The 12592-nt window shown below is 45.8% G+C and overlaps 1 protein-coding gene across 1 annotated transcript; it reads left to right on the top strand.

The window, feature by feature from the left end:
- Positions 1 to 214: 214 nt before the first annotated feature.
- Positions 215 to 1987, top strand: LOC121866754 (uncharacterized transmembrane protein DDB_G0289901-like; the record flags this gene model as incomplete). The annotated part of the gene is made up of 1 exon (XM_042366453.1): positions 215 to 1987. A coding segment is annotated over one exon (1773 nt), but the record flags the coding sequence as incomplete, so codon positions are not given.
- Positions 1988 to 12592: the final 10605 nt, after the last annotated feature.

The raw sequence follows: 12592 nt of genomic DNA, 5'->3' as shown, positions 1-12592 counted from the left end.
ATAATTATAAACAAACTGTATGTATCAAATATTGTTAATGGAGTAAAAGTTGATAATTTATTCTTTTGTCATATAAGTTTTGACGAAAAAATCGCTCTGGTAATTACTACACTATGAGGGGGCAGCCAGTGAAGGGGCCAGGGGGCACAGTGGGAGTCCAACCAGGGGGGCACCAGGAGGAGCCAGCGGGGGGTTACTGTGACTGACCAACCAGCGGGGGCACAGGGAACCAGCGGAGGGGGCACTGTGGGGGTCCAAGCGGAGGGGGCTGTGGGGTCCAACAAGCGGAGGCACTGTCGGACCAACCAGCGGGGGGCACAGGGACCAACCAGCGGGGGCACAGGACCAACAAGGAGGGGGCACTGTGCGGACCAACAGCGGGGGGCACAGTGGGGGACCAACCAGCGGGGGCACAGTGGGGACCAACAAGCGGAGGGGGCACTGTGGGGTTCAACCAAAGTGGGGGGCACAGTGGGGACCAACCAGCGGGGGGGCACAGTGGGGTCCAACCAGCGGAGGGGGGCACTGTGGGGGACCAACCAGGGGGGGCACAGGGGACCAACGCAGGGGGGGCACAGGGACCAACCAGCGGGGGCACAGTGGGGACCAACCAGGCGGGGGCACAGGGGACCAACCAGCGGAGGCACTGTGGGGACCAACCAGGGGGGGGCACAGTGGGGGACCAACAGGAGGGGGGGCATTGGGGGTCCAACCAGCGGGGGGCACAGGGGACCAACCAAGGGGGGCACTGTGGGTCCAACCAGGGGGGCACAGTGGGGACCAACAAGGAGGGGGCACTGTGTCCAACCAAAGGGGGGGCACAGTGGACCAACCGAAGGGGGGACTGTGGGGTTCAACCAGCGGGGGCACTGTAGGGACCAACCAGGAGAAAGCAGGGGGACCAAACAGCGGGGGGCACTGTGGGATCCAACCAGCGGGGGGCACAGTGGGGACCAACCACGGGGAGCACAGTGGGGACCAACGCAGAAAGTGCAGGTCCAACCAGGCACAGTGGGGTTCAACCAGGGGGCACAGTGGGGACCAACCAGGGGGGCACAGGGGGTCAAACCAACGGGGGCACAGTGGACCAACCAGGGAGGGGCACTGTGGGGGACCAACCAGCGGGGGGGCACAGTACCAACCAGAGGGGACAGTGGGGGACCAACCAGCGGGGGCAGGGGGACCACCAGCGGGGGCAGGGGACCAACCAGGGGGGCACTGGGGCCAACAAAGGGTGGGCAAACCAGGGGGCACTGTGGCCAACCAAAGCGGGGGGCACAGTGGGGGACCAACCAGCGGGGGCACTGGGCGGACCAACCAGCGGGGGGGCACAGGGGCGGACCAACCAGGGGGGGGTGGGGACCAACCAAGGGGGTGGGGACCAACCACGGAGGCACTGGGGGTCCAACAAGCGGAGGGCACTGTGAGTGATCAACCATCGGGGGGGGGGGACCAACCAGCGGGGGGCACAGTGGGGACCAACCACGGAGGGGGCACTGTGGGGTCCAACAAGCGGAGGGGCACTGTGGGGTCCAACAAGGAGGGGGCACTGTGGGCACCAACCAGTCAAAGGTGGGGACCAACCAGCGTGGAACTGTGCGGACCAACCAGCACTGTGGCGACCAACCATGGGGGGCAGTCCAACCGTCAGCGGGGGGGCAAGATGGGGGACCAACCAGAGGGGAGCACTGTGGGTCCAACAAGCGAGGCACTGTGGCGAACAAATGGGGGGGCAGTGGGGGGACCAACAAGCGGAGGGGGCACAGTGGGGACCACCAAAGGCAGACCAACAGCGGAGGGGGGGCACAGGGCGGACCAACCAGCGGAGGGGGGCACCAAATCAACCAGCGGAGGGGGCATCGGACCAACCATCGGAACAGTGGGGACCAACCAGCGGGGGGGCAAGTGGGGGTCCAACCAACGAGGGGGCACTGGGGTCCAACAAGCGAGGTTGGTAAGACCAACCACAGAAGGGGGAACTAAGTGACCAACCAGTCACAGGGACCAACCAGTAAGGGGCAACCAATCAAAGGAGGCAATGCAACCAAATTGAAGGGTGACCAACCAGCGGAGGGGCACTGTGGGGGTCCAACCAGCGGGGGCAGTGGGGACCAACCAGTGAGGGGGGCCATAAAAGGGGAAAGTCCAACCAGAGGGGGGCACTGTGGGGTCCAACAAGCGGAGGGGGCACAGTGGGGACCAACCATGGGGGGCACTGTGGGTGACCAACCAGCGGGGGGCACAGTGGGGGACCAACCAGGGGGCACAGTGGGGACCAAATCAGTGAGGGGGGGGCACTGTGTTCAACCAGCGAGGGGCACTGTGGGCATCCAACCAGGGGGGCACAGGGGACCAACCAGTAAAACAGTGGGGACCAACCAACAGTGGACCAACCAGCGGAGGGGGGGGCAGTGGGGTCCAACAAGGAGGGGGGGCACAGGTGACCAACCAGCGGGGGGGCACAGTGGGGACCAACCAAGGAGGCAGTGGGGGACCAGTGGGGGGGCACAGGGACCAACCAGCGGAGGGGGCACGGGTCCAACCAGCGGAGGGGGCACGGTCCAACAAAGGGCACTGGGGTCCAACATGAGGGGGAGACCAGGGGGTCCAACCAACGTAGTTCAAAGAGGGAGGAACCAGTGGGGGGGGGCTGTAAGTGACCAACCAGCGGAAGGGGGCACTGGGGGCCCAACCAACGGTAGTGGGGGCACAGTGGGAGGCGAACCAGGGGGGGTACTGTGGACGGACCAACCAGCGAGAGGGGCACCTGTGGGGTCCAACCAACGTAGTGGTGGGGGAGCCACAGTGGGAGGCGAGCCAAAGGGGTGGGGGGGCACCTGAGGGGACCAACCAAAGGGAAGAGGGGAGGAGGTCAGCCAAACATTCCCAATCTATAAATATTGTTGTCTAAATAGAGACTGGGTCTTCCCTACCTAGTTGAAGACCCATTAAACTTCAACACCTGAATGCTCATTGTATATAAACATGTCTTCTATGTTTAATAAGTCTCCACCAAAACCAGAAGTATTGCATCATTCACTGCAACATTAATGTGGTGTAAAGCTGAGGGCGTATTGATACTTAATCACTAACCCACACCTGAGTGACCTCTCTCCCAACATCAATACTCACAATAACATGATGTTTGACCAATCAGCGACTGTGAGGAAACATGAATTTCGACCAATCAGCGTATCAATGTGACGTAACAAAGATCAACCAATCATCGCCCCAATGTGTCGTAAACAATTGACCAAGTTCATATTATGACGTAACATAAAACTTCAACCAATCAGTGCCTCAATGTTATCGTAAACAAAATTCTCAACCAATCAGTGCCTCTCTATATCACGTAACAAAAAGCCGACCAATCAACGCCCCTCATCAATATGACGTCCATTAACACACCACGTCCACCAATCAAATTATAATGATTTTTTTTGTGAATTGGATGCGGCCCAACGTGTGTGGTTTAGTGAGTTGGTTTAGGTAGAAAAATGTTTAGATTCGTGTTTGTTTTATATTTTGAGAGACATTATGAGAGACACACCAAATTTATGGTCTCTCCTCGTCATTCCTCTATTTTATTGTAGTTTGAGCTCATTCGCCCGTGTACCAGTTTTTCTGTACTGTCTCCAATCATGAGAGGAACAGAGTCGTTTTGTTCTCAGTCGTTTCACCTGAGGTACAAAAGTCGTTCTACTGTACTCAATCATATCTCAAAGGTACTCAAAAATTCTACTCTGTATGCAACACCAGAGTCCACATGACAATGTCAACACTACAGGTAAACAAGGACAAATTTAATCTGATTTCATCTATTCTGTTTCATTTGTTCTGTTCTTACCTAACCTAATTCCTAAACCCAACTTAACGATGGAAATGAAAACCATATCTAATTATGTTAAATCGAATTAAACTCATTTGAAGAAGTTGTTTGATAAAAATGAAAATAATGGAAATTACGTGATTAAAACTCCTAAGAATATTGGAATTAATTTGTGTATAATAATGATAATGTATATTTTATCAAGGTTAGGTTAGGTTGGGATGGTTAGGTTGGAATTAGGATTAGGCTAGGTTAGGTTAGGTTAGAGTTGGGTTAGATTAGATTAGATTAGGTTAGGTTAGATTAGAGTTAGATTAGGTTAGATTAGGTTAGGTTAGGTTGGGTTGGGATTAGATTAGGTTAGGTTAGGTTGGAGTTAGGTTAGGTTAGGTTAGGTTAGGTTAGGTTGAGTTAGGTTGGGTTGGGTTAGATTAGGTTAGGTTAGGTTAGGTTAGGTTAGGTTAGGTTAGGTTAGGTTAGGTTAGGTTAAGTTAGGTTAGAGTTAGGTTAGGTTGGGTTAGGTTAGAGGGTGTGTATATATAGAACGAGAGTCTATCCTGAGACTCTTATGAGGCTACTGTTATTATTGTGTGTGTGTGTGTGTGTAAACAAGTCATATTTGCAGGACACAACTCAGTCTTAGAGTGCACAGTAAATGCACTTTAAACAGCCCACACACACACACACACACACACACACACACACACACACACACCTGTACCATGTCACCTATCAAGTTAACCGCGACAATATAACAGGTATATAAGACTACATAATATATACTGTACATGAAGCATTAATAGACTTTACTATATATACAGTAGATTATAATTGTATATGCTCGAGATGGATCGAACATGGTCTCCCTATGTATAGACGAGTGTGCTGGCAAGGTAGCAGCCTCAGTCCTTATATGAAGTGAGATATAATAAAGTGTTATAGTCAGTTTATTGACAGATTATAACTAGGATTTCTACCTGTCCTAAACCTTAATTATCTAAGACTATAGTAATATACCTGACTATGTACAGTATATACGTCTTATGGGAGTATATCCCGAAGTATAAAAGTCACTATGAAAGTATATATGAATGTACTGAGAGAAAGTATTAACACAGAAATTTTAATCTTGAGGTAAAACTTTCAAACTTAAAGGAAGTTTGTGAAAGTAATACAAGAGATGTTTAAGTATAAAAAAGTGAATGAGAGATAAAAAGAAAGTAAGAGAGTGAGTTAAGTTAAGTAAAATAGTAAAAAGGAAATAAAGTGAAATAAAAAATAAACACGATATAAATCTTAACGCCTAGAGTACATTAACAACCCCTAGGTACGATACTAACCCCTAGAGTACGATACTAACCCCTAGAGTACGTTACCAACCCCTAGAGTACGATACTAACCCCTAGAGTACGATACTAACCCCTAGAGTACGATACTAACCCCTAGAGTACGATACCAACCCCTAGAGTACGATACCAAGCCCCTGAGTACGATTACTACTACTACTACTACTAAAAATTATTATTATTAACAAAATACAAATACTGTAGTAGAATCGATACGAATTTATTTAATTTTAATTTTTTTGTCAAACTATAAACACAATAAATAATATTAAAAAGGGTCAAAGTAATACTGACAATGTACAGAAAAGTAGTCAAGAAAAAAGTAATTGATAATAAAAGTAAATAATAGTAGATGAAATGCAGAAGTCTAGGGAAAAGTATATGACGCAAGTTTCCATCCACAAAGTATGTAAATAAAACACACACAAGAAACAACACGTCTTAACAACCAATGAAAAAGTACCGGAAAGTAGTTGACTCTTATAAACTAATCAAAAGTAGATCATGACAGGTGAGATGATAACAGGTGAACGGAAACCATAAAGAGGATCTGTACCTGGCCAATAAACAATCACTTCAAAACTACCCCAAAAAAATCTACAACAGGTTACGGAAAAATACTTTAGAGATTATTAAAGTAAACTAAAAAGGTAGCATGATTACAGGTGAGGTACAGACCAACAGGTGAGAGGAGAGTTACCTGCTGATGATAGCGTGTTGGTGGAGCTCTGAGCCGCGACACAAACACCGGCCCCGCACACAGCCAGAGACACACTGAAACTCTCTCTCCACCACACACACACACACACACACGCGCTCTTACGCACATGCCTCCCATCCACCCATACGCACACGCGCACACCTGTGTCAATATCGCTCCCTACCATGTGCACACACGCCCTCATATGTCCCCTGTGTGTACATGTGTTTCATTGCTGCTGGTCGGGGTGATGGTAGAGGCGTTTGTGCGTGTGTGTTTGTGACTCTCTCTCTCTCTCTCTCTCTCTCTCTCTCTCTCTCTCTCTCTCTCTCTCTCTTGTGTGTAAAGCTAATCGTCTAATTACCTGTAAAACTCATGTTAAGTCATTTATTAATATAAAACCGTTTTTTAAGGGAAGACGGAGTCACCTGAGTTAACTAATCAATCCATATGGCCGAGAGTACCTGAGAGGTCAACGGTTGTGTCATTAAGTTACCTGTATACTGTAGTAGTGGGGGAGGAGGAGGGTCCCTGCATCTGTTTACAGCAAAGCGTGGCAGGTCCCTGATAATGTCAAGTGTCACTAGACCTGCCTGGAGGAGGAGGGACATCTGTTCAGGAAGGGACGAAGTGAGGGCTGAGGACCTGAAGGAGGAGGTACGGGACGGGTCAGGATCCAAGCTCCAGGTTGTCTAGGTACTGCTGCCACTAACCCCCATCTATCAGGACCGAGTCAGGGTTATAGATGTGATGGTGCTTCTCTTCCTTGTGGCGCAGTGTGTGTGTGTGTGACTCGCCTCTTGTTTAAAACTCGTCCAGTGTTCGTCCAAGGCGTTCCTCTAAGACACACAGACGCATAACTCACCTCCCCAGATGGGATACACACTACCTGTGACATGAATAAAGAAACACACGGAGAAAAACATTGTCTTGATAACACCATTACCACGTTAGTCTCTTCCCTTGCTTCACGTCTGTGTTCTTAGTGATAACAACAAACACCTTTATAATTTATTACCTGTTATTATCATCACTTATAACTATCATCACTCATCATTGCTAATAGATTAATCAGTAAAATGCTTGGTAATAAAATAAATGGATCGTAAAAAAATATTAAAATATATATAAAAATTCGTTCATATTTTAAGGCAACTGGGTAGTGTCTTAAGAAAGGCCTCCCTCCACCTCCCCTGCCTCTCACAGCTGCCCATCTCCTGCCTCTTTCTCAGCTGCCCCTCCCCCTCCCCTACCCCTTTCAGCTGCCTCTCCCCTGCCTCTCTCAGCTGCTCACTCTCCCTATAGTGAGAGACACTTTACCATCTGTCCAGAATTAAACTATAATGGTTCCTTATTTATATCATCAGTATAACCGCCTTGTTTACAGTCAGCAGGGGTGAGTAACAGCGCTCGGTCATACACCTTATAAAAATATTTTTTATTTATTTCTTAAAAGTAATTCATCAGCTTTATGTAACTTACAATATTAATGATTTGTGTAAAAGATATAAGAAGAGCCGTTCCCGATAAGATATACATGTATAATGGGTATATATATATATTTATCACTCACGTTAACATATCAATAATGGGAAGTCATCAACGTTAACAAGACACACTGCCGGAAAACCTGTACACACACACACACACACACACACACACACACACACACACACACACACACACACTAGATAAAGAATGAGATAGATACAATAATCCCCACAGATCCAATGCTGTATAAATGGGTACAATGTAGTCGTCTCCTAGCTGTGGTCATCCTCTCTTAGCACTATGGTCATCTGTCTGGCACTGTGGTCGTCCTCTCCTCTAGCACTGTGATGTTCTCTAGCACTGTGGTCGTCCTCTCTAGCACTGTGGTCGTCCTCCTCTGGCACTGTAGTCGTCCTCTCTGGCAGTCGTCTCTGTTTGTGGTCGTCCTCTCAGCACTGTTCTGTCCTCCTCAGCACTGTGGTCGTCCTCTCTGGCAGTGTGGTCGTCCTCTCTGGCACTGTGGTCGTCCTCTCTGGCAGTGTGGTCGTCCTCTCTGGCACTGTGGTCGTCCTCTAAGCCACTACACTGGGTCGAAAGGAGGGATCCCTATCATATGTGGTGTCCTGCCTCGAAGGAAAGTTGGCAATGAATGGTTGTCAAGGGCAGTTGGTGTCAACGGCCGTCTTGACAGATATTGCAAGTCAATTTCAGTCCCATCCATTGACAACTGGGACAACTTCTACGGCAGAAGGGACCTTTATGCTAGGGATGGGGTGCACCTGTCTAGGGATGGGGTGTCAACCCTGGCTGGTTCTCTCGAGAGGGCAGTTCTAGAGATGTCGAAGTCTTTAAACTGCTAGGAGAACATATGAGCACGGGGGTGGAGGAGACTGCAGTGGGAGCGGGTAAACAAAGTGAAAGGTTACAGGGAAATAGTGTTAGGAATGATGACAAAACTAATTAGACAACTTAAACGCGACAAAGAGAGGACTCAGAACACGACTAACTTAAATGTCTACTACACAAACAGTAGAAGTATGGCGATATGATAAGGGTGTATAAATGGAAGTCAGGGCTAAACAAAGGGGACATTACAAAGGTACTCAAACTATCCAACCAGGAGCGAACTCGTAACAATGGTTTTAAATTAGACAAATTTAGATTTAGGCGTGAAATAGGTAAACATTGGTTTGGAAACAGAGTAGTGGATGAATGGAACAAGTTACCAAATATCATCATTAACTCTAATACGCTGAATAGCTTCAAACATAGGTTGGGTGGATATATGAGCAATAGGGGTTGGGTGTAAATGGGACTGCCCAGTTTCCTCCATTCTTATGTTCTTATGATTCCTACGGTATAAACAAGTGACTTGATCGTAGATGTGACATAGAATTACCCACAGCAAAGATAAAATATTCTGTTTCACTAAAAAAGAAAAGGAAAGGTTTTGAAGCGCTACTTTATGAGCAGGAACGTCAAGGGGTAAAAAAGTGCTATACCTTACGTACGTCTGAGAGTTATGATCAGAGAAGACTCGAGGGGCCTTCAGTAATAAACAACTTCCTACAACTCACAATAAGAAATATTTTATCAGTTTCCACAGTGGGATCAAACTTACATGCCTAACCTAACCTAACCTAACCTGACCTTACCATACCTAACCTGGCCTTGACCTGACCTGACGTGACGTGACCAAATATTAACGTAGGTGCATCCATTAAGTGCAACATAACAAGATGAATAAGAATGTTGCAATTAATTCTCCCTGCCTGTTCCTCCATCCACCATTCTTTAAAGGGACGATGGATGGTTGGGGAGGAGGCAGCAGGAGTCAAAAGAGAGAGAGAGAGAGAGAGAGAGAGAGAGAGAGAGAGAGAGAGAGACTCGGGAAGTATCTCATCATAGTCTTGCTCAATCTGATGAGTTTCTCTAATCTTCCTCCCTTGTTTGTGTCTCGGCTAACTATTTGTAACGTTGGTCGGATTTTCCTCACAACCTGTAGTAGTTATGTTGTGTCGTCATCCACTGGTCTATCCTGATACTGTGACGTCACCAGATGGTTGTTTTCCAGCTGTGACGTCATAGTGAGGTCAATCAGTTCTTTCTCGCCCAAAAAATGATTTATATTATATCAATTTAGATTTATGATAGAAACAGGTAAATTTAAGATAGGAAATACTGTTCTTATGAGTGGGAAAATGTACATTAGGTTAGGTTAGGTTACGTTAGGTCAGGCTAGGTCAGGTCAGGTCAGGTCAGGTTAGGTTAGGTTAGGTTAAGTTTCCTTTAGTCTTAATAGTCAGTCAGATAGAGAGGACATCAGATAATAACAATAATAAATAAAAACAATAATAATAAAAATACCAATAACACCAACAATGACAATAACAACAACAATAACAACAATAACAACAATAACAACAACAATAACAAAATAACAACAATAACAACAACAATAACAACAATAACAACAACAATAACAATAATAACAACAACAATAACAACAATAATAACAACAATAATAACAACTATAATAACAACAACAAATATAATAACACCTCGCCAGAATAACATTTCACGGAGGATCAAGAGGCTTACTCCCTAGTCCCCCGGGAGAGTTAAGTACTGTAGCTATATAATATTCACATTAGTGGCTCATATTTACTCGCAGGACCTCGACAATGGGCCTTTTATCTTGTCAAAACGACGTCAAAAAGCGTTCAAATTTGCATCAAAGGTTCAAAACGATGTCAAGAAGTGTTCACATTTGCATCAAAAGGACCCACTTCAAAATATACCTTTATAAGAACACTGAGTTATTTAGCAGACGGGGAGTTCTTTGTGTGATGTTGAGTAAATAAACTTGGTAAACAGAAGAAAATTTCAGATGCTTTTGTGTTTTTTATCTCAGTTTTGAAGTTCTTGTTAAAAAAAATATATATTATAAAAAACCCTGAATCACTTAGGGGTCATTCTGGCAGGAGTGTTTGGCCACGTTAACTGCAGTAATTTTATGTTGGTTTTTGCAAAGGAATTTTAGTCTGATATAAACTTGAGAATGGAATATTTTAACCACCAAGATGTACTGAGCGTGTGGTATCCTCCGAGATATTAATGTTTGTATTTTACTCGACATTATCAGTAATCATGACCTACTGTACACCAGCCAGTAAGGATATTTAGCTTAGGTTAGGTGTCCCGAGAGGTGGAGGGAGGGGGGTAGAGGGAGGAATACCATAGTTAATGAAAGCGGAGAAGGACCATCAGATAAAGTCTTACCCAAATACACGTTCTCTCTCTCTCTCTCTCTCTCTCCCTCTCTCTCTCTCTCTCTCTCTCTCTCCCTCCTGACTTGTGTCCTCCTCTGATGTTTACTCTTCCTGCTGAAGGTGTTGGTATACACAAGTGGCCACCTGAGGTGTAATGGTCAGTATGCTCGCCTCGCAAGTGGGCGTACCCGGGTTCTATCCTCGGGCAGGGTGAAACTGTGGGCAAGTTTCTTTACGCCATTTGCCTCTGTCGACCCAGCAGTAATTGGGGACATGGATGTTAATCGAATTGTGGATCGTGTTCCGGGGTAGTGGTTAGCCAGTGCAGTTGGCGAGTTGTCCGGTCTTCCAGGACTATTCCTTGACACTGGGTCATGCAGCTCGTTAACTCAGGGTGTGGTTGTTGTGTTGGCGACAGCTTCTACACCTTAAACAAATTCACGTCAAGGGGGCCCTTAGGCCGGCCTTCCTCGTTACACGAGAGGCAACCATTATTTATTATTATTTACACACCCAAGCATGCATGCCTAAAGATGCACTTACAAGTAGAAGCAACCGTGTGTGTGTGTGCTTGAACGTACACACATATGAACACAGATCGTTATGCAGATGTACCCACAAACTTGTATAAAACAATATATAGAATTAAGTAAAAAACTAAACTAAAATAACAAACTTTCCTCATTCACTGAAAAGCTAGAAAAAAAAACGACTCCCTGAGATTGTTTTCACAGATTTACAGAGTTTTTCTTTCTACATATAATCCTCAGTCAAGAGCCAATGTTTACATCTGGGACCTAGGCTGTCAGTAGAGGCGCTGTCCTCGCCAGTATTACCAGCGGAGTCTGTCGAGTAAATTATCTTAAGTTTTTATTATTATTATTATTATTATTATTATTATTATTATTATTATTATTATTATTATTATTATTATTATTGTTGTTATTGTTATTATTATTATTATTATTATTGTTGTTGTTGTTGTTGTTGTTGTTGTAAAGTATTGACCACCACATGTAGTATTGACCAGCTGTCAGTCTCAGAGCCCGGCCTACACTTGGGGCAATATTCCATATGTTATATTTCAGGGATGAGTTTAGCCACCCTGCGTTACACCTTCCTTGTGTTGGTGTATCTTTGTGTAGGTGTAGTTGAGGTGTAGGTTAATAAAGGTATTCATTAAACTCCAAGAATATTATGCAGTATACTATATTTATACACGATATTCATTCTCTTTCATGATTCAATATATTCCATCAATATTATTCATTATTAAACACTGAATCCCAAATCCCTCTTTCTTCATTATCTCCAGCTCAGGAAAAAGGACCAGTATTTATCATCATTTATCAGGACCTTTGTGCACGTCTTGTCACCCTCTTTAACACAGTCATATAACTACTAGTAATCTTTAACTAGACATATTCACACTCCATGACCTTCTAGTACCCATATCACCAGTCTTAACACCTGTCACTAGCCATATCACCAGTCTTAACACCTGCCACTAGCCTTATCACCAGTCCTAACACCTGTCACTAGCCTTATCACCAGTCACCCACCTGCCACTAGCCTTATCACCGCTTCTGCTAGTCACTTAACACCTGCCACTAACCTTATCACCAGTCCCAACACACTGCCACAAGCCTTATCGCCAGTCTTAACTTTCACCACTAAGCCTTTCACCAGTCTTACAACACCTGCCACTAAGCCTTATGTTAACACCAACCTGCCACTAGCCTTTCACCAGTCTTAACACCTGCCACTAGCCTTATCGCCAGTCTTACACCTGCCACTAAGCCTTATCACCCAGTCATAACACCTTCCACTAGCCTTATCACCAGTCTTAACACCTGCCACTAGCCTTATCGCCAGTCCCAACACCTGCCACTAGCCTTATCACCAGTCTTACCTGCCACTAGCCTTATCCCAGATCTAAACACCTACCCACTAA

This window comes from Homarus americanus, unplaced genomic scaffold (assembly GCF_018991925.1).
Source record: "Homarus americanus isolate GMGI-L3 unplaced genomic scaffold, GMGI_Hamer_2.0 scaffold59250, whole genome shotgun sequence".
Lineage (NCBI taxonomy): Eukaryota > Metazoa > Arthropoda > Malacostraca > Decapoda > Nephropidae > Homarus > Homarus americanus.
This window is presented reverse-complemented; position numbering and strand designations above follow the sequence as displayed.